Here is a 23,572-nt window from a genome sequence, read left to right as displayed (position 1 = left end):
ATTATTAACCCAAGCAAACCTTAAAAATTTTTTAATTTGTATAGGTAGCATTCCCTTTTTGAGAGTACTGAATTTCTAAGAGTTAAAATCTGCTCTAATCATGAATCCACAGATTTAAAATGTTGGTTAATTCTCACTGACCAATGTAAAATAAAGGTATTTTAGTTGCTTTTAGTGTTACCTTAAAAAAAAAAAAAATTACCTTAGCCAATAAAAATATAAGATATAGATATTTTTAAATAGTCAACTATAAGTAGAGTTAGTTTTGTTCAATTATTCACACAACCGTTACCTCTAGTAGGCACTTCAGTGTAAATATATACATTTTTGGTTGCTTTAAAAAAAAAAAAATTATTTATTTTTTTTTTAATAAAGAGTTTGCTCAAATGAAAAGCCTGAAAGAATGGTGCTGGTATATATAAGACTGTAGGTTTGGGAGACCTGGTGGCACAGTGTTAAAGCACTCAGCTGCTAAGCAAAAAATGGGCAGTTCCAACCCACCAGCCGCTCCATGGAAGAAAGATGTGGCAGTCTGCTTCCATACAGATTTACAGCCTTTGAAACCCTTTGGGGCAGTTCTACTCTGTTCTGTAGAGTTACTATGAGTAGGAATTGACTCAGCAGCAATGGGTTTGGATGTTGAGTAGCTTATTGTTATATCTTGCTGAACAAGACATGTTCTCCCCACTACTTGAAGGCTTTCAGTATACATTGTATACACTTGAGCACAGCTATTGCCAGATGGAAAGTATGCCAGCTCCACCCCATATTGTCAGATAGAAAGTATGCCAACTCCACCCCATACTGACAGATGGATTACTGGCTGCATGTATTGCATTGCATTGGCAGTTTTGGAATTTATTTGAAACATTTCATAGTTGCTATAATTCAAAGAACTAAATTTCTAATATGTACTTCCCGATTTTGGTGAGTGAAGATGAATCTCCACTAAAAAGACATAATTTGGAAGAGGTAAACTTTGGCTGCTGTGAATGTTATTAGCACAATCAAGTAACAATATTAACTGGCAAAGGTCAAGTCATTTTGTACATTTTGATGCTGAGGAATTTTTAGAAAGTTAACTTTTAAAAAATAGGTCCCTGGATGGTGCAAACAGTTTGGGCTCGACTACTAACTTAAAGATTGGTGGTTTGAACCCAACAAGCATAGCCATGGAAGCACTGGTGACCTGCTTCTGTAAAGAGTACAGTCAGGAAAACCCTATGAAGCAGTACACATGGGGCGGCCATGAGTCTGAATCGACTCCATGGCAATGGATGTGGTTTTGGTTTTACACAATGTAAAGTACAAATAGGGAGCCCTTGGTGGTGCAGTGTGTAAGTGATGAGTTCCGAAATGTTGGTAGTTCGAACCCATCAGCCACTCTGCAGGAGAAAGGTATATTGGCCTGTTTATAAAGATTTACAGCCTTGAAAACCTTATGGAGAAGTTCTACTCGGTCCTATAAGGTCACTATGAGTTGGAACTGACTCTGTGGAAACAGAAATTTTTTATTTTTTTGGTTAATGCACAGGTGTTTTGGGTAGTTTTCACATTTTATGTTAAAATTGCATAATTTTTTTTTCATATATAATACGCCTCACTGCCCTCGAGTGGATTCCAACTCATAGTGACCCTGTAAGACAGAGTAGAACTACCCCATAGGGTTTCCAGGGTATAAATCTTTATGACAGCAGACTACCACATCTTTCTCCCTCGAAGTGGCTGGTGGATTCGAACTGCCGACCTTTTGGTTAGCAGCGAAGCACTTTAACCACCGTGCTACCAGGGCTCCATATATAATACATACAGTATTAAAAATTTTTGTCAATTAAAAACATGTTAACAATGCTTTAGTATTAGTAAAAAAAAAGTTAATGAAGGCTTAGGATTATAGTTTATTCTTTTATTAAAAATGATTCTTTAATCAACTGGAAAAAAAATTGCAGACTCTTGACTAAATAAAGCATATGAGGAAAGGGATAAATTTCCTGTAACATTTATAAGCAGATGGAAAATTCTCTTCCTCTAGCAGAACTGTATTTATTTGTGTATTTATTTATTTATTGAATGCCTTTCTCATTAATTTTGACAGATGTGAAGTGCTTGCCATTCTGCACTAACAGGTTTCCAAGAATCCTCTATACGGCTATATTTTTATTCTTGCATACTTACAAGACGTTGTAAAAATGCAATGACTTCTTAAACATGAGTGCAGAAGAAACTAACTAGGAATAGATTACACAGAACATTTCCCTCCTTGTTGATAAACATGGTTTTGCGTTACCTTATTTAATATCATGAATTCATCTTTGTGCTAATTTGGAATTGTCAATTGCCAAGACACCCTAATGCCAAAAATATTACGGTAATTGTCAAGTAGTTTTACTGAGCAGCTAAAATACATTTGCAAGTGACTAGCTATAATTTTAGTGCTGATTTCAGTTGAGTAATTTTTGAGAAAAAAATCAAGAAACTTAGCCATTTAGTTGATCTCTTGGCATGTGTTTGGAAGGGACAAAAAGCCTAGATAATACAGTTGTCATGGATCATTGGCCTTTTTCTTTCTTTCTACACTTCTCTATGCTCATAGGTTATGCTTATATTGTTCAGTTTGAGTAACCACTTGAATTTTTTTTTAATCTTCCTTAAAATACCGTGATCTTGGGTCATTGTTGTTGCTGGTTGCCATAGAGTTAAATTCTAACTCATGGCGACCCCATGTGTGCAGAGTAGAACTTGCTCCATTGGATTTTCAAAGCCCTGACCTTTCAAAAGCAGATTGGGAGGCCTGTCTTTTGAGGCTCCTCTGCGTGGTTTCAAACTGCCAACCTGTGGGCTGGTAGTTAAGCACTTAACCTTTTGGGCTATCCAGGGACCCCTTGATCTTGGGTAATTTTATGGAATTCTGTACTCAGGAGGTAGCTAAACCAGAAGCCCTGGGTAGTACAAATGGTTAACACACTTGGCAGCTAACTGAAAGGTCTGAGGCTTGAGAACACCCCTAATCACCTCAGAAGAAAAGCATGGCTATCTGTACTTCCAAAACACCAGCCATCGAAAATCCTGTGGAGCACACTTGTACCCTGACACACATAGGGTTCCTGTGAGTCAGAATAGACTCAACAGTAACTGGTTTGGGAAAGCTTAACCAGTTCAACTCTTCCCCTTCTCTACTGGATGAGGTACCTGTTTAAATACAAAGGCCTGTAACTATATTTTAAATAAATTCACTGAAACTTTTTTAATACGTATAACCAGTAACCAGTTGCAGCCTAGTTGACTGACTCATGGCAACCCATCTGTGTCAGAGTAAAACTATGCACCTTAGAGTTTCCAATGGTTGATTTTGCTCAAGTAGATTGCAAGGCCTTTCTTCTGAGGTACCTCTGGGTGAACTCGAACCTAGTAGCCCAACCTGTTAACCATTTGCACCGAGAAACTCCTTTAATAAGTATAAAGTGTGGTAAAATTATTGGAATGGCCAGTATCAAAAACTTCATCCTTGTCACTGAGCACAAGGGTGATTCTATAAAATTTACTAGTATGATTTTTGAGGCATGCTTATTTTAGAGAATGGAGATGCCTTATAGACATTTTTAAATGTATTGATTTTCTAACGGTATTTATAAAAGGGCTGCTAAAGCTTGATACTGTTTGTCAGCATTGGACCAGTACTCCAAAAAAAATGCATCGTGAGTTTGTGTAGAGAAGAACTAAATCAGTAAACTAAACAAAAAATTCAGGCTAGGAATCTAGATATTGCCTAATTCACTAATTCTGGAGTAAGGTTGTACATAGGAAATAAAGGTTGCATATGTTTGTATTTGGATATGCATCTGCCTTCCAGTAAAAGATACAATAACCATATACTTTAAAAACTCAGGAGACTGACTTTGAATGTATAACTAGAATCTCTTATATTAATATTTTATAAGAAATAGTGGATTATTATGGGAAAGGAGATATTTATTATTCTGATAGGAATTTGTTTCCTTTTTCTATTTATCAATTTTATTTAGCAAAACTATAGTAATATGTTTTTCATAATGATTATTTTCCAATTATTATTAATTTATTATGAGTTTTACCAAGTAGAATGAAATAAGAAGAACCCACCAAAAAGTCTCTTAAGCTAGTATGTCTTTTTTAGGGCAATCGTTATAAAAATTAAACTTTGTAAAAGAGTTTATTATCTTTCCAAATCGCTTATGATGAAATAAACCTCTTCTTCAAACACTCACTTCTGGCTTTTGTGTGAATGTGACATTTTCCACTGCAGTGTGGTAGGAAAAAAAATCATTCTGTGGTTTCGACGTGTGCTGGTAATGTGTTTTCAATCCTTGGTATGATCTTGCTCTTCATTAGTACTTTTTGTTTTTTGGCTTCATAGAACTTCTTTTTGTTGAAGTTGGCCTTTAATTGAGTGTATAAGACTATGGACAAACCAACTTGCATGGCCCTTTCTTTAAAAGAAGTTAAAGCTTTTTAAATCCTATTTTTTTTATTGTTAAGTGAATCCCTGGTAGTGAAGTGGTTAACAGCTACGGCTGCTACCTAAAAGGCCTGCAGTTCAACCCTATGGAGCAGTTCTACTCTGCCCTACAAGGTCACTATGAGTTGGATTTGATTCAATGGCAATGATTATGGTTCAGCTTTCAGGCTGTGTTGTTGTTATTGCTGTCCTTAGGTGCCATAAAGTTGGCCTCTGACTAATGGGGACCCCATGTGTTATACAGTAAAACTGCTCCGTAGGGTTTTCTTAGCTGCAATCTTTTAGGGAAGCAATTTGTCCAATCTTTCTTCTGGGGAGCTCTGGGTAGGTTCGAGCTACTAACCTTTAAATTAACAGCTGAATGAGATTAAAGATTATACTATGAGAGGGCACCCAGTGTTTGTATTAAGAAAATACTGAAAGGATAGCCAAAATGATAATTAATTTTTAAGGACAGCCATGGCACTGAAGATGTAAGTTCAAGTACATGTCTGAATTTTTAGGTAGAGAATTTGTCATCAAGGTGCATAATAATACATTTTTTGAGATTATATGTATATATATTCTCTGTGTGTATGTATAATAAAATAATAAAAAAGAATTTCTTTTCTCATTAGTATGTAGTTAGCTCTCAATAGAAACTAACTGAACATATCACTAAATCAAAACTTACCCTGAATTAGAAAAAAAACAAAATTTTTTTTTTTTTTAATTAGAAGTGCACTGAATTTTCTTGAGCGAAACATTTAAAGCCAACATAAAATTTTTGTATTGCGAGATTACATTTATGATAGTGGCAAACATACATTTTAAGGCCTGTGTTGCATAAATTGGTCCACATGCCAGAGTCTGTGGCACACTACCTGATACCATTGTTTCTGGTCTTTGTGTTAAACACCTATACTGCATTAAATTTCCAGCAAGGGTCATGTCTAATGGTGTTAAAAGCAGCTTAACACCTATGGGTTTATAGTCCTCTGCTTCCCACATTTAGATTAACTGCACATGTTATGCAGGCATTTGATACTGTGACACCAAACATAAAATAACTTTATTTTTTTAAAAATTAACACAAGGTAAATGAAAGCTAGTAAATTGTAGGACCTGGTGTTTTTTCTTTCATGTAGTCACCTGGCATTTACTTAATCTTCTAAGATAGACAGGTAGATGATGGATGAATGGATGGATGGAGGGAGGGAGGGAGGGAGGGAGGGAGGGATGGATGGATGGATGGATGGATGGATGGATGAATGGTTGGATGGATGGATGATAGATAGCTGCCTTTGAATCAATGTGATGTACAACCTTAATGTACAAGAGAATGAAACATTGCCCAGTCCTGCGTCATCCACACAACTGACAGCATGTTCAAGTCTATGCAAATATTGTGCCAGTGCATCTCACTGAGGTTCTCTCACCCTCACTGGGTCTCTACTTCACCAAGCTTTATGTCCTCCTCAAGGGATTGATCCCTCCTGTTGACATGTTCAAGGCAAGCAAGTCAGACAATGCTCTGTTGTGGTCCAGCAGATTTCATGGGCTAATTTTCAAAAGTAGATTGTCAGGCATATTTTCCAAGCCTGCCTTAGTCTGGAAGCTCTGCTGAAACCTGGCCACCATGGGTGACCCTGCTGATATTTGAAATACCAGTGGCATAGCTTCTAGCATCATAGCAACATGCAAGTCACCACAGTACAACAAACTGAGAGATAGGTGGTGGAATCTTCTAAGACACGTTTCAAATGAGGGTGGTTTTAGTCAATGTAATAGCTAAAATGTATAATACTCGATGATGATGATGATGATGGTGATGATGATGATGATAATTGTAGTCACAACGACTTGAGTACCTACCACTGGGGAGATAGGCACGTGGTAAGGACTTTTACACATATTTTAGTATTTAACCTTCACTACAACCAAGTACTTATTATTATCATCTCCATTTTATATTTGAGCAAACAAACTGAGAGCTGGCACAATAAGTTCTCTGCTCTGCTGCTAACTGAAAAGCCAGCAGTTTGAACCCACTAGCCACTTCACAGGAGAAAAGACCCAACTATCTGCTCCCCTAAAGATACCCAAAACCCCCCAAAATCTAAAGGAGCACCTGGTGGATTCAAACTGCTGACCTTTGGGTTAAGCAGCTGTAGCTCTTAAACACTATGCCACCATAGTGCATTTAATTTTTTTTTTAAGTTTTGATAAGTGAATTCAAGATTTTGTCAGAAGAAGTTGACATTTTAAGTCAGATAAAAACTATATTCACTCCTGTTTATTGACCAGCTAATTCTCATACATATATATGAAAATTATAATAATTTTGAAGTAATAAAAAAGAACTCCAAATACTAAAAAGGGCCTTTTACCTCACAGTTTGAGATAAATGTTTAAAAGGTACAATGAAATTTAACTATAGTAGACCAACTAAATTAATAACTATAAGTCAAAATTCTGTATATTTAGTATCAAGTATAGAAATCTCTTTGATTCAGCAAGGTGAAATGAGGCAGAGGGACTATTTGACATTGTAGGAATTCCATGAATAAGTCAGCCAGGTCCCATGCAGGCACCAGAAACCCTAAAAATTAAAGCCATTTTCTCCACAGGGCTCCTTTTTTTTTTGTTTTGTACTTGTGCTATTGTTGTCTTGTAGTTCTCCCATTTATTCATAGTTCTTATATTCTTAAGACAGGCAATCTGAATGACTCATCCCAGCCTATCATGTTTAGGAAAATAGGGCATTGGTCATGTATTCCCACCTTCTCTCCCCCAGCCGTTGAATTGTGGTATAATGTGGTGGCCTCGAACGCCATGACACATTAAGCAGCCACATTATACAAATAAAGAATTGATTAAAGGGATCATAGCCATAAAGACTTATCACTCAGAACAAGACATACATACAGATTTAGTATACATTAGTTTCTTTTTCTTCTTTGTGTGTGTGTTGGGGGGGCAGGGGGTATCTCTTTCTCTCTCTGTTTTAACTTACGGTTACAGTTTTGTTATAGAAAAAGAATACAAATCAGAACCTGCCGAAGGTAGGGTTGCATAGGGTGAGGTCTAGAAATGTCCTAAACTGGAAGCTTTCATTTCCCCTGGAACCTACCCCCATCCCACAAGTGCCTGTTATTTTAAACAAAACAGTAATATACAGAGCATCCAAATGAAATAAAATAGTCAATTAATGGATCCATTGTTCTGACTTGTGTATCTGTTAGCCATTGGCACAGTAATGTTGCATAATAAATGGCTACAAAATCTCAAAGGCTGCCAAAGGTTATTCTCCTGCAACTGCGGGTAGGCTAGAGTTGAGCTGATCTGGACCGGGCTCATCTGGGAAGCTCTGCTTCAGGCTTTAAGCCTCTCAGTTACCTGAGACCCCTCTACGCCATATCTGTTACCCTCCTTCTAGTACCATGTGCTAGTAGGGGCATATTGTTCTCAGGACCATGACATAGATGCAAGAAAGCAAGTACATTTCAGGCCTTTACTTATACCGTGCTTGCAAACATGTCATTGCCCAAGCAAGTATCGTGAATGAGCCAAAGTCAAGAGGAGCCAGACACCACCATTAGTGGGAGAGACTGAGAAGTTGCTTCCAGAGAGGGGTGAAGAATCAAGATAATAATTCAGTCTGTTATAGCTTCTCTTTAATGTATATCAAACTATTTTTCTACTTGTACAGTAGTCCTAACAGAAGTTTTCTCTATTTCACAATACTTCCATATCTATTAGGCCAAAAAAAAAAAAGAAGAAAAAGTGTTGGAATGTTTTTTGTTTGTTTGTTTAGTACTACATTTTTTCTTTGATACATGTCTCCCACATTCAGATTTACAATTGAAAAGTATCCTACAGAATACTTTGGGAGGGTGTTTGTTTTGAAGAACAGTATAAAAATTTCCGTAAGCTTCAGTTGCAACCACACATATTTTAACTTGATCTCTTATTCTGCATTTATTTTTGGGCACCCTTAAGAATCTGTTAAAATGCAGAAATTATGCAGTATCGATTTCAGGAAAAGTTGAAGTGGTTACACATGATTGCCTTTGCCTTAAAAGAAATCCTTATTTGGTTCTAATTTGAGCAATATTGAAAGCACAACAAAACTAGCTTTTTATTATGTCACCACACATTTAGCGAGTTATGGAAAGCATTTTGTTTCAAGAATGGAGTTAACTATGTCTTGTCCTCACTTCTAGTCATTCTTGCCATTTCTGGCTGCTCTCCAAACCTGCCTGTTACTCATACATATTTCTTTCTGAGTAAGAAGTATATTAAAGTCCCAGGAACATAGGCTGCCAACTGCTGGAAGAGTTTTTAGTGGTAAGAGATTAACATAATTGCTTTTGTTTGAGAAATATAATTGGTCACAGTTACATACATGTAGTTTATATGAGAATTATGTACTGCTTTAAAGCTCGTTATGTTTAATTTTACTTTGCTTTAAAAAATGAAACTAAAAAAAATTACAATGTGTACATTTTCCTTTTTCGCCCATATCCAAGAATATTTGAAATAGAGGTGTATCTTTGGGAAAAATTAATTGACAAGTATTAAATATTCACAGAATTTGTATTTAAGGTACAAAGTTGAAAATGGCAAAATGCTTATCAGCCTAAAATTCCAAAGGAGAGGAATATATTCATTCCCGAATCCAATGTTGCTTCCTCACATGTTACCATTGTACCATGTTTCTTTTATGAATTTATTTTTTTTATAAAACAATAGAGTCAAATAGTGTTTAGTATATTGGAGCAAATATATTTAAATGCCCATTTCTTTAGGAAAATACAATGATTATTCGTATTTTTCTTGTGGTTCTAAAGAAAAACTATACCTACAATGCATATATCTGTTTTCTGATGATTCCTTTTAAGTCAGAAGAATTTGAGCCTGAAGCAGACTTGTGTCCTAAATAATTTATGGTTTGCTCATACATGCAGAATTGACCCTAATAAGGCTTTCCCTAATAGGTCACACATAGCCCTTGCCAGTTTTCATAGAGTGAGATCATAGGGCTTTTCTCTAAAGTTTATTTTCTTCCACTTTCTTCAAGAGCTCTGTTTCAATGTTCAGTAAGTCTGTCAAGATGAGACATTATGCTACTATTCCACCCACTGTAGACCCTTTTGAATTTAAATTCAGGCCGTTATACATCAAAAATAAATACATACCTAAAAGCATTTTTCACAGGGTAAGATCAGACCTCACATACCTACCTAGTCCAAACATTAGATTCCTGACATTTAGGGCATTTAAATGTAAACCGTTTTTTGTTAGGACCTTCTCATAACTAAGATGTGAGTCACTTGAAACCATAATAGATTTTGGCTCTGCCACATGATGAAGTGTTCTGGATACAGTGAAACGTTTCACCCAGGCTCAGGGCAGCAGAATTCCCAGTGGTCACCCAAAATAGGGAAAGAAATGAAGACCAAAATGAGGGAAAATTTGCAACCCCTGGCACCCTCTTTTCCTTGCAACACAGCTCTTAGTGCTGCTGTTGTTGGTTAAGAAATGAAGTATTAGAGCTTAAACCCATAAATGGCAGCACAAGTGAGTGCTGAATCTTCTTTTCCCTAACGACTGCAATTAACTCCATACTTGAAATTTTACCAAAGATCCACACACACGTATATATCTCTGTGTGTGTGTATACCAAAAGAAATGATGCAGGTTATCTCCTCTGTGAAAATGACTAGTGTAGAATGTCAGGATTTCTGCTGACATATGATTGATTAGACGTGCTTTATAATCTCAGTATACAAAGGCTTTGAAATAACTTTTCTAAATCAAGTTTTGTTACTGGAAGTTTATATAGCATGCAAAGTGCGTCAATTCCATTGAATTAAGTGAATCAGGTACTATTTGGCTTAATTTGAAGAGAGAACATGGAAAGCTATTGCCAAACATTTTAAACCCAAATTTGACTATTTACTTGAAGTCATAGTTCTGATATTTCCGCCCTGATGTCTGTTTTAATAAATGATGCCGTCTTGATCCCTGAGTTTAAAGTCAAGGGGCAGACTGTGTCTTTGCACACACAGCCCTGGTGCAGTGACGTTGAGTTGTCCCCAGCACTGAGCCTTCCGTCGTGTAGGGGCAAACGCATAACTCCCCGCTCCAGATGCATCTCAGGCAGGAAAGGTGGAGTTTTCCTTTCCAGGGGCAAAGGAAGTGACAGCTCTGGCGGGCTGGTTTTACGGATCCTGGTGTGGGTTTCACTTTGGTTAATTTGCTTTCAACTTTAACTCCTCACTGGAGCCTCCATACAGAAAATTAAATGGTAGTCTTCCAGCGTCTTGTTTCACTGTGATGAAATAAAAATTGCTTTGAGTGTAATGTTAAACTTTTATCCTCCCTGAATTTCGGTAGTGCATAAAAAAAAAAGTGCGTACACAATATAAAATCGAGCTTCATTTAGCAAAGTGTTATTGCAGAGACATCGTAATGGCCTACAAAGAGTAATTCACATTTGAATAATCTCTGTTATTCTTTGAGGGTAGCTACTGGTGGGTTTGATTTAGCTGAGTCTTCGGTGTCTAATTTGGTAGCTTCTGAAGTAGTGGTGGTCATTGTTTAGGAGCTTTTATTCCATTTTCCCAAGAAGGAGATTTTTTTAAACAAAACATATGTAAAATGTTATTCTGAAGCTATCTTTAAGTCATGATTCTGAGTATGAAGTTATTGAATTTTAAAATACTGTTTTTGCCATCATAAAAATGCACTACAGGCAGCACAGCAGAATGGAAAATTTGGGGGTCCCAAAGAACTAGGAAATCAATAGGATTGGTTTGGTTTAAATGATACTGTAATAGATGACATATTTGATTAATACACTATTTCACATATCAGGAACATATGTACTTTATTATTGAAATTGCCAAATATGTGATTCTGGTAAAATTATAAAAATAAGCTGAGTTTGCTTCCAAAACAGAAATATCTCAAAAGGAACAGTTACATGCTGGGTGTGGATAAGTTGTGAGAATGCAAAAGTGAGCAACACAGTCTATGGTCTCAAAAACTGGGTCTAGAAGTCACCGATTTAAGCAGTAACTGTGATCTTTGGTAACCTGAGGACTAAATTTATTAAAGAAATCATAGTGACAAAATGTTAATATTGACGTAAAAAAAAAATTTATGGTAGAGCTGTTTGTTAACTAAAAAAGTCATTGCTGTTCTGACAGCAACCCTATAGGACAGAGTAGAACTGTCCTATAGGGTATCCAAGGAGCAGTGGATGGGTTCAAACTGCTGACCTTTTGACTAGCAGCTGAGCTCTTAACCACTAAACCACCAGGGCTCCACAAGGTGTATTTAAATACAATGTTAATGTCAGTATCTTCATATTTTTGGAGGTAATACTTGTGAACTCTAAACATTATTTTTGGAGCAATGCTTTGCCACAATATATGTGGTCTAGGTGATAATAGTCTGTAAGATATTTAATTTTGGGGTGTCAGTTTCATGAAAATGAAAACACAATGATGTAAATAATTAGGTTTGCCCTAAATAAAGCAAATCAAGCATTATTTGCCTTGATGTACCTTTACATTATTTCATAGTTCATGTAGTTTATGTCTGTTCCACTATTTAGATTTTAATCATTTCTGAAAATGAATATCTATTGGTGTTGCATCTTTTAAGAAAAAGAAAGAACTGCTTTGTAGATTTTTTTAAAACACTCACTTCACAGAAATTATCTAAAGTTTCCTCTCTTGTAATATATGTCCACCGCCTTTCTGCCAAATAATTAACAGTCCTCTGGTGGCATCGAGGAAACCCTGGCGGCGTAGTGGTTAAGTGTTACTGCTAATAGCCAAAGGGTTGGCAGTTCGAATCCGCCAGGTGCTCCTTGGAAACTCTATGGGGCAGTTCTACTCTGTCCTATAGGGTCGCTATGAGTCGGAATCGACTCGACGGCACTGGGTTTGGTTTTGGGTTTTTTTTTGGTGGCATCGATGAGATAAGCCCTCACGGATTTCTTTTCCCTTGATATAAATATGGAGCAACCTTAAAATTAGAAAGAAATTGGATAATATAGTATTTGTAGAGCAGCCTATCAAATATTGATTTCTTCAAAAGTTATTTTCTTATTGTGGCACATTAAATGCATATTTTGTACGATCATTGTCTTCATGCAAAGGTTGGGATCATTGGTCTAAGTCAGGCGCACCAGTCAGCTTGCTCCCCACCTGGCTTCTCTCCACAAGTAGACAGGAAAAATCAGTGGGCAAGGGTTAAGAGGCCTAATGTACTGCTCTGCTTAGAGAAATTACTTGACATTTCAGTACCTTGGTTTTGATTCTATGTAACACAAATGAGTTTGACTTGGGGATATTTAAGATTCAAATTCAAAATCCTTTAAAATATATATATGTGTGTGTATGTATATTTTATTGTGGCAAGTACTTATAAAACAAAATTTTGCCATTTAATTAAGAGCTATGATCTATACAAATTCAACTTTCAAAGAGCTCCTATGAAGTTTAGGGCTTCTAAATTAGAAATCTGAGTTCATGATTTTGTAATTTCCCCTTACATTTTATAATAGTTGCAACTTATGTATCATTTATTTTGAAGTTAGTTGGCATTGATTTTGTTCTTTTGGCTTTCTAGCTAAATTATACTTGTTTGTGTGTGTGTATGTGTGTGTGCTTTAGGGGAAACTTTACGGAGCAAATTAGTTTCTCCTTCAACAGTTTATACACGTTGGTTGCAGTCCCCACAGTATGTAAATAATCTCCCCTTCTACATCCCAGTTGCCCATTTCCATTCCTCCGTTTTTCCAGTCCCATCCTGCCTTGTTGTCTTTGCTTTTTAGCAGATGTTGACCTTTTGGTCTCGTATACATGATTGAACCAAGAACACACTCCTCATGTGTGTTATTGTTTGTTTTACAGACCTGTCTAAACTTTGTCTGAAGGGTGAACTTTGGGAGTGGCTGTAGCTCTGAGTTAGTAGAGTGTCCAGGGCCATAGTCTTGGTAGTTCTTCCAGGCTTTGTCAGACCAGTAAGCCTGGTCTTTTTTTGTGTGAATTTGAATTTTGTTCTATGTTTTTCTCCTGTTCTGTCCGAAATCCTCCATTGTGAACCCTGTCAGAGCAGTTGGTGGTGGTAGCTGGGCACCATCTAGTTCTTCTGGGCTCAGGCAGATGGAGGCTGTGATGCTTGTGGTCCATTAGTCCTTTGGACTAATATATCCCTTGTATCTTTAGTTTTCTTCACTCCCCTTTGCTCCAGATGGGATGGGACCAGTAGATGTATCTTAGATGGCTGCTCATAAGCTTTTAAGACCCCAGATGCAACTCACCAAAGTTGGACGTAGAACATTTTCTTTATGAGCTTTGTTGTGCCAATTGACTTAGATGACCCCCATGTGCTCACTTTTTTACCTTGTATTTGTTATTTGCATCTTATCTCCTCCATGACGTGGAGATGCTATGTCTTCTTTATCTTTTTCTTTCACAGAACTTTTCAAATGCTCTAAAAATATCTAGCAAATGGATAGATGGCTATAAAATACTTCTCACCCTGGGAAGTTAATAATCTAAGCAAAGAACAGCCTAATTAAAAAGATATAACATATGTACAAAATATACCTAACAAGATATATATAATGTGAAATGCACTCAGGGCACATTTTTTAAAAAGTCACTTATCCAACCTCAAGAATCCTGAATACACCCAAAATATGAGTTAAGTGAGAAAAGCCTCTAATCGACAAAACATTGTTTTTGTCGTTAGTTGCCATTGGGTTGGCTCCCAGTTCACGGCAACCCCATGCACAATGAAACAAAACACTGCCCGGTCCTGTGCCACTCCCCTGCTCTATTATGGATCAGATCATTGTGATTCATAGAATTTCCATTGGCTGATTTTCAGATGTGGATCACCAGGCCTTTCTCCTGGATTAACCAAATACCAGAAAAAAACAGTTGCTGATCAGCCAGTCGAATCCAACTCATGGTGAACACATTTATGTCAGAGTAGAACTCAGCTCCAGAGGGTTTTCAACAGCGGATTTTTCAGAAGTAGATCACCAGGCCATTCTTCCCGTTGGCAGTTCTTGTGGTTTTTATTTAAAATATAGAAGCTTGTGCTGTTCAAAAGGTGATTTTTTTTTTTTGCAAAAGAAATATTCAAATTATTGTTTTACTTCAAGTCTAAAGAAATGTAAAGATAAATGTTAAAACACTTAAGAGGCAATGCTAGCACTAAAAGCTTAGACATGCAGTAGTATCTGGTTTGTTTTTTGTAAAGCATTGGACTGTACTTACAATATATACTTTTTTTTTAATTTAGGAGTGATATTGTAGACTATTTTGGGATCTCAGAATTTTAAAGTAAGACATTCATAGTCACTGTATTTTTTAAAGTGATCTAATTTGCACAGAAAAAGTCTTTTAAAAGTTATTAATGTCTTAATCCTTTTCCAGCTGTCTTCTATAATCTTTTAATGTTTAATTCTTGTGACTTATATAATAAATTTCAAAACAAATCATGTCAAATCTTAGTCTAAACAGGGTGTAGTAACAGAATAAGACTCTTAGATTGGTATCAGATCCAAGAGAGGAATTCAGGCACACGTTAAGATCTGGTATCATCAAGACACATGCCAACTGCCAATGGAAAGTTATAGTCAGTTCAAAGAATTATACATAGAGTGGAGGACAAAACTCTTGGAATGAAGATGTCAAGAATGTATTTTTTTTTCTGAGGTAACTGTAAATTTTTCTTTTTGTATATATTTCTATTATATTTCACCTCTTAACCTGCAAGGAGTTGCAGTGTCTTATTGCCTTCTATAATTTTGGTGACTCCTGTATGCCTGTTACATGACAGAGTCTAAAATATTGAACAAATAAATATTGGAATCAGAATCCACATAATAGACAAACAGGGACCTACAATCTTGGAATTCTTGTGTAAGTTCAAAGATTGCAGGGTAGCGCTTATCTGCACTGAGTCCAAATTTTCTATCCTTAGATAATTCATACCTCAGGCTGTTGATATAAATTAGAAAAACTTTGCTGAAAGATTTTGTGTAATACCTAAGGAATTGTGGGGTAGAAGAGAGGGGCCTGGACAAATAAGAGAAAATCCAGATTTCAAAAAAAAAAAAAAAAAAAATGGAATATGACATTCTTAACATTTTGATTGGTGAGGTGACACTAACTTTGGGGAAAAGGTTAGCCTATCTTATTAAATGGAGGATCTTTGGTCTTCATGTCTACCCTTACTCAGAAATACAGTGTTTGTGCATATCAGGATATCATAATGAATGTGTACTAGATCTGTGTTTACAACTGATGTATCATAGATACATTCCGAAATGTTTAAGTTTTAAACTTAGTAACATTAAACTACGTTTATTCTAATAACTGTACCTGAAACTATGGAATTGGCCAACATGTCAGAGAGTTGAAAAAATCAAAGACTTTTAGATCTACCCCTAGGGATTACCTAGCCCAGTTTTTTAGTAGTGACAGAGAGAAACATATTGGCTGACCTAAGATCAGATAGCTGGTTAGTTTGTATGAAAATGATCCATATCCAAGATGTACCAGAGGTGAGCAGTTGTATTGGGATTCTGATTTATTGAACTCCCTCTCCACAGGCTATTCCTGGCTCTAAGGAACTTGTAGGTCTGTTCTGACAGTTTGAAAACCAAGATCTCTACTTTTTATTAAGCACTTCCCTCTGTTCCAGAAACTATGCTAAGAATTTTACCTACGTCACCAAAGTCCAGTCTTCATAAAATACTCTAAGACACATATTATTGTTCCAATTTTAAGATGAAGAGACTGAACCTAAGAGAAATTAGATGTCCATGTTCACGCATCTATTACCTGGTAGGGCCAAAATGTGAATCTCAGCCTTTCTTATTCTAAAACCCGTGATCTTTACAACACTACAAGGAAGTTGAAAATGCTTTTTACAGGCTGCAGTTGTGGCTATTTTGGAAGTTTTCTTAAAGGAAGTGGTATAGGGAATGACTGTTGCTATCCAAAACCAGAGGTGGCAGAATTCTAACTGCGGAGACTGGCTTAACCATTCTCTAGCCTAATTTGATCCATGTGCTTATGATCAAAACTCTTCCTAAAAGGTGGAACTAGAGGTATATAATTATTTAGTAATTTATTTTGTATATTATTTTCCTGGATCTTTTTTTATTTTTTTATCAACTGCTCATCCACTTAGTTGTCTAGATCTCCTATATTCCTTGTCAGAGAATAATGACAATCCTACCTAACTGCCTCTACTCTTTCAACTCCCAGGAAAAATAGAAACCAGATTGTTTTGCTCCCTCGTCTCTTCCCATATTCATGTATCACCCTTGGCTCTGATAGACTTTTTACAGCATAACTATAAAAGATGACATTTCATTCTCTGATGTCTTGATGGAGTTTTTCTCCATGACTTAATTTGTGACCCCACTGGGGGAGGTTTCATTTTATTAACAGCTGTCTTCCCTTTAAAAAAACCCTTTACTTCTTAGATATTCATTTTTTAGGACCTAGCTCAAAAGAGAAAACACGTGGTTTGAAGTTATTATTTAGACTTCACAAATCCTTATTTCTTAACAATTATTCTTAGGTAGGGAAACAAACAAATAGCTCTGGCTAGGATCTTTCAAACAAAGTGTTAATATTTGCAATGTACGTAAATACTACATCTGAAAGGAATGATTAGCTTTAGTCACAAATAAGAAGTGCTGATAGTAGTCGGAATAGAAAGAGAAATATATGTGTATACCTCCCTCCCAGGAACAAATGTTGAAAGTTGACATTAAAGGGGGAAATGTTGATTGTTTCTTAAAACAAAATGTGAACTTGTTTTTCCTCCCAAACATTAGTTGTCAATATGTAAGTATTTCAGGAAGAATTTTATACCACCTCCTCTGTGTGTCCAGTGGCATTTAATAATTGGATGATGGATAGTGCCAAGGCTTGACAGCTCTTCACTGGTGTGCAAATCTGGGGATTAAAATGATAGTTGATGAATGGACATTTTCTAGTATAAAGTCTGTGACAACCGCTAAGATCAATCACTACCAACAAGTCAAATGATCTCTGCTTAGATTTTATGCTGTCCTTAAAGATTTCACAGCTATTTCTCTTTTTTTGGATGTTATATGCGAAGACTGATTCATTTTGATAGGCATAGGTGAGTCAACTCATGGTATACATTATACATTTTAATTGGTATCTCATAGATTTGTGGGTCATAAATGCCTTTTTTTTTTTGGTCTCCTTGTAGGTGGAAATAACACTTCAGGATATCAATGACAATCCACCAGTATTTCCAACGGACATGCTCGATCTCACTGTGGAGGAGAACATTGGAGATGGCTCTAAGATTATGCAACTGACCGCCCTGGATGCTGATGAGGTAGCTCAGAGCCTGTCTCTGAATTTTAGAACTTTTATAGTACAGTGATTTATCACATTTTGAGTGTGTGTTGACATACTTTATTGCCCAGTAATTAAGGTTAAGTGCTATGTGCTTCTTTCCAAAGAGTATTAATTCTTGAAATGTGATATTAGTATGCTAAGATGGAGGCAATCAAAGAGATAATTTTCCTTTGATCGAGTAATTCACAGCTCAGTTCATTGTTGGTTAAATTCAGATTTCTTGGCCGTATTATTTTATTTTCTCAATAAAAATATCTGCAGCTACATCCATTTTTTTTTATGCCATTATGTTTCCAGTATGCTATCTTCATAGAAGCTAAGGATTGATTTTTATTTTACTTGTAATTGAAAAAACAACCCATTTAATACTACAAAATCTTTAAGTTGTCTTATAACTTTGTGTTTAATTTTGTGTGTGTGTGTATATAAAACAAAATAAATAATTCTATAATAGAAAACCCTGGTGTCATAGTGGTTAAGAGCTATGGCTGCTAACCAAAAGGTCAGCAGTTTGAATCCACCAGGCGCCCCTTGGAAACTCTATGGGCAGTTCTGCTCTGTCCTATAGGATTGCTGTGAGTTGGAATTGACTCGACAGCAATGGGTTTGTTTGTTTTTTTTTGGTTATATTTTATATTTAAGGTTATATTTAAGGATATTACCTAGGCAAGCTAATGGTTTTCAATTCCTTTAAAGGACAGAAATTTTGTGCCTACTGGTTAATGTGAAATATTGGGGGCACGGTTTTAATTACTATCATCTGTATTTATAGTTTAAGTTTAGCTATGTAAGCATGATGCTCCAAAAGACATAGAAACTTATATGATTTGTAATTCACTTTTTTTCCCATGAAACAAATTCACAGCTTGTTTTCACCTTCTTGCAGGGTGGAGGGTTTAATTAATGCTCGGGAGTTGCAGAAAGAGGATTGACCTTTCCAGGCACCAGTGTCCTCTTCCCCCTTTCCCATAAGCCAAGGCCAAGACGAGAGAGTTTAATTCCTTCACCCTCATCAAAACTCCACGAATATCTGAAAACTTAATTTTTGACCTATGATTAAGCTTCTCATAAATTTAATTTTTATAACTTTAAAAAGGTAAACAACTCTAAGTAAACAATGGCTTAATTTTAACACCCAAGAGAAAAAGGTAACAGTTTAATAATTTATAAATTTTGCTGAAGTCCAACTAGTAACAAGAAATGATAAAATGGTACACATTTAGATCATTGTAGTTTTACTATTAGAAAAGATTTTGTATTTTATAATTTTTTTTTTTTTTACACATGACTAAATTTTGGGTGGGGAAAAGTTCACACTTATTCCACATTGCAGCTGTCATTAAAATTTATATGACTATTTCTTTTATTTATTGATATGAGATCTCATCAGCTATGATTTAGTAAATACTTCACTCCTTAAAGCTTGGCATTGATAATATATATTGGATATTTCAATTCATAACATTCAATTGACTGTCATTTGGAAATAGAAAAGAAATAGCTCATGTTATTGACATAATAAGTAAATTAACCCAGACAATTATAATTACAAGGGCTGATTCATTAGCTATACCCTCAAAAGCTATACCCTCTGTAGGACTAGAGCAGAGAAAATTCATTTATTTCATGCAATTTATTCTAAAAATGAAGCAATAATCATATTATCATCTATATTTTCTAATAGGTTGTTTATTAGAACTCTGTGGAACATTATGATTAGAATGGGATTACTCAATATAGGACTTAATGAATCACCAATAAAATTATATTTGGAAATTTTGTTTTTTAATCATCTTACTTCTGTCAAAAATAAAGCAAACCCATTGCCATCAAGTTGATTCTGAGTCATAGCGATCCTATTAAAAACCAATTATTTGAAAGAGACATCAACATTCGACCCTTTTAATACTGTTCTTTTGATCCTGTTGTGATTTTATTTCCCTCCCTATTTTTTTTTCCTTTCAAGATGATAAGTAAGTGTCTATATAAATGCAATGCTGCCTGCACACGTATTTATCTGCATCTGACTTTTCCATGTGTGTGAGCGTGTATATTTGGGTGTGCATTGTGTACCCACTTGCATTGTTTCAGATTCACCCTTTGAGATATGTTTATATTTATGATGTGATTTGAGTAGGGCAGTAAATTCCCTCTGTCTCTAGGTGCTTGTACAAACACTGGTTTTAGATAAACAAAGTAATAAACATTTTATTTTGAGGCATAGAGATCATTGCATACTATGTAATTATCTCATATTGAATCTATGTGAATGGTTGGATGGGCAGGAAGGGAGTATGTAGTACACCTACAGCTTTAAAGGAAAGGGGAACATATTTGTAAAAAAAGAAAAAAAAGTGCTCTAGGACATTTTTCCTTCTTGAATACCTTTTCTCTAAACATTTTAGTAACTGCTGACTGTTTCAGTTCCTAGCCAAAGGGAATGGATACCCAGGCTTCTAATGGCATTCAGAATTTTTGGCTGCTTCCTTTTTTTTTTTTTGAGTGGCTTAACTTTAGTATTACTACTTTTAGATAAACCTTTGTTCCATTTCCTACTCTAATTTCGGAATGTAACCTCTTGGTTGAGTTTGGAAAAAAGATACTACCAACTCTCTTAACAAAATGGCTCTGTTGTATTTCTTCATCCAGTTTGAGTGGAACTCAATATTGAAATGCAAGGGATTTCTTTTACATTGTGGGTAGCATTCAGATGTCATACAACTATCCAATAGATTCATTTTAACAGACGGGTAGGTTTCTTTAAAACACTAGAAAACACTAGGATTATGTAGGTCATCAGCAAATTATGTGTAGAGATATTCTTTATTATTTTTATACTTCTTAATTACTAAATCTAATATAAAAGTGTTAGTATGTTGGAGAAAGTCTAGCAGGGCACTGGAGAATAAAAAAAGTGTTAGTATGTTGGAGAAAGTCTAGCAGGGCTCTGGAGAATAAAAGCATGGGTAAAGTAATCAGTTTTAGAACGGCAGCCATGTACGTGTTGAACTTAATTTAAATATCATTTGAAACATGTGTTGGATCAAGATACACGTCTTTCAGAAACATGTGACCCTGTCAGTCTCTTGTTCCCTTTCATAAACAAAATTACTAAGCTTGTAATGTGCCAGGATACTCAAACTTTGTTTCATGGTACCATACTTGTTTTTGAAAATGTTACTTAAGGGTGGAAAATGTATTTGCAATTTATAGCTATTTACTTTTAGAATTCCTTCCACGTGTTTTTGTCTCCATGGTTCCTCAGGAGAGTAGAATATTTTTAACCAGCATTATTTCCACTGCGCTGCAGCCGAAACACAATACTTGTTTCTCGTGGTCTTGCTGATTCTGCATATTTTGGATATTAAATAAATAAAGAAAACTTTCAAAAGACCTAATGAAATCATTACTCTTGGCCAGACATTTGCAGGCGTTCACTAGCATTATTAATTCACCAGATCAGCTGATTTTGAATACAAAAAAATATTGCTTCGTCAACACAGTCTGATGCCTTTGTTTGGCTCAGAAGAACTATCACAAGTTTAAGAATTTTGATAATTATTTCAGTCACTCTAAGACAGAAAACATTTAAATATCAAACAATTTGTATAATAACTTTAAATAGATTTTTGCTTCATTGCTTTCCCCTAATTTTCAAGGATTTCCTATTTTAATAGGTCAAAGTTGAACGTAGCTGCTTTCGTACCTGGACCACATTATGAGAACAGTGGAATTCCTAGTGAAATAAGACAAATAATACAGAATGTGGTCAGATTACAAGTCTAAAATTTTTATTGAATGTTTTTGTTAAACCATAAAATTACTTTATATACTCCAGGTACACCTGAATATACAAGATAAATGTGGAGTAGTGTGTTAAACTCAGCTGTTCCATTACTAAATTAAAATGCGCTTAGAGGTATCTGGGAAACCCTGGTGGTGTAGTGGTTAAGAACTATGGCTGCTAACCAAAAGGTTGGCAATTCCCATCTGCCAGGTGCTCCTTAAAAACCCTATGGGGCAGCTCTACCCTCTCTTTTAGGGTCACTATGAGTTGGAATCGACTCGTAGGCAATGGGTTTGGTTTTTATTTGAGGTATTTGCTTTACAGAATTTTAACATTGGCTGGGGAATGCAGTACAAAAAGATAGCAAATGCCACTAAAGACATACTTTGAAAGAGTGAGTATTTTTGTCTCAGACTGTTAGAAGTCATCCCCCTATGAGTTCGACCATGAAGGAAAAGACGTATGAAACTGATGATGGAAAAGATGTATGGAAACTGTAGACGCTCTAGTCTTCCAGCATGTCATTCTTCTATTATTACCCTCCCCTAAACTTATGTTCTTCTTAATATTGTTTCTGAGAGTTTTCGTCTGCATATTTTAGCACAATGGTTAAGAGCTCAACTGCTAACCAAAAAGGTCAGCATGTTCGACTCCACCAGCCACTCCTTAGAAACCGTATGGAACAGTTCTATTCTGTCCTATGGGATCACTATGAGTTGGACTCAACTTGATGGCAACAGATTTGGTTTTTCTGTTTTTTGGTAATCATGGTAAAAAAAATATAATTGTTTTAATTAAGTATATTTAAATCAAAAAAGTAATTTCTGAAGTTACTAATTGCAACAGTACTTCTCAGTGTCAATAATCAATAATTATATATAATAGGAAATTAAAAAAAAACATTTATTCCCTGGGATATATAGCAACTTAAGTAGTGTTTTTAGGTTAAATTACTCATTTGCAGAAATATCAATCACCAAATACATTTTACCCATCATATTTTGCTAATAAGAGAAAAATAATGAAAATAACATCTAGCATTAACTATTTGTCAAGGATTGCTCTAAGTTCTTTACATTTATCAACTCATTTAATCTTCACAACAATCCCATGCAGTGGGTAATATTTTCATCTCCATTGTACAGATAAGGAAATGTAGGCTCAAAGAGTTTAAGCATGTGACCTAATGCTGCACAACTAGTAAGTGGTGAAGTAGAGATTCAACGCAGAAGTGTATTTCTAAAGCATTATATCTCAGCCACCACAGGGTATTTTAACTCGCTATTTCAACTATAATGTATATAATTAAGAAACACCTGAATAAAATTGCATAAAGTTTCAACATTATATAGATACATTTATAATAGATTTGAAAATTGACTTTTAACATCCCCTGTCATCAAATCATGTTCCTTAATTTTAATTGTCCTTAATGTCTTTATTTTTGACTGTGCTAAAACTCACCCGTTGTTGAAATCCTCCCTTTAACCTCTGTGTCAGGCTGCTCTTTTGACTCCCCTCCTGAGTTCCTCTTCGCTTTTCCTCTGTCAATCCTTGCCTCTGCTCCGTCTTCCAACTTTTTAAACACAGATGAAAAAACCAAAACCGCTGCTGTGGAGTCCCATGGGGCAGTTCTACTCTATCCTATAGAGTCCCTATGAGTCAGCATCGACTCCGCAGCAACGAGTTTGGTTTTTCTCATCTGTGTTTAAAAAGTAGGAAGACGGAGCAGAGGCAGGGATTGATGGAGGAAAAACAAAGGGGCATCTGGTGGATTCGAACTGCTCACCAAGGAGCATCTGGTGGATTCAAACTGCAAACCTTTTGGTTAGCAGCCAAGCTCTTAACCACTGTGCCACCAGG

The 23,572-nt window shown here is 35.7% G+C and overlaps 1 protein-coding gene across 1 annotated transcript in view; it reads left to right on the top strand.

The window, feature by feature from the left end:
• Positions 1–23,572, top strand: part of FAT4 (FAT atypical cadherin 4) — a 203,075-nt gene that overhangs the window by 78,715 nt on the left and 100,788 nt on the right. The window contains exon 2 of the mRNA XM_049885365.1: positions 17,768–17,899. Within this exon, the coding sequence (XP_049741322.1) occupies positions 17,768–17,899 (132 nt within the window). The remainder of the gene's footprint in view (positions 1–17,767; positions 17,900–23,572) is intronic.

Source organism: Elephas maximus, chromosome 5, assembly GCF_024166365.1.
Source record: "Elephas maximus indicus isolate mEleMax1 chromosome 5, mEleMax1 primary haplotype, whole genome shotgun sequence".
Lineage (NCBI taxonomy): Eukaryota > Metazoa > Chordata > Mammalia > Proboscidea > Elephantidae > Elephas > Elephas maximus.
The sequence above is the reverse complement of the archived record's forward strand: the minus strand, read 5'-3'. Positions and strand labels throughout refer to the sequence as shown.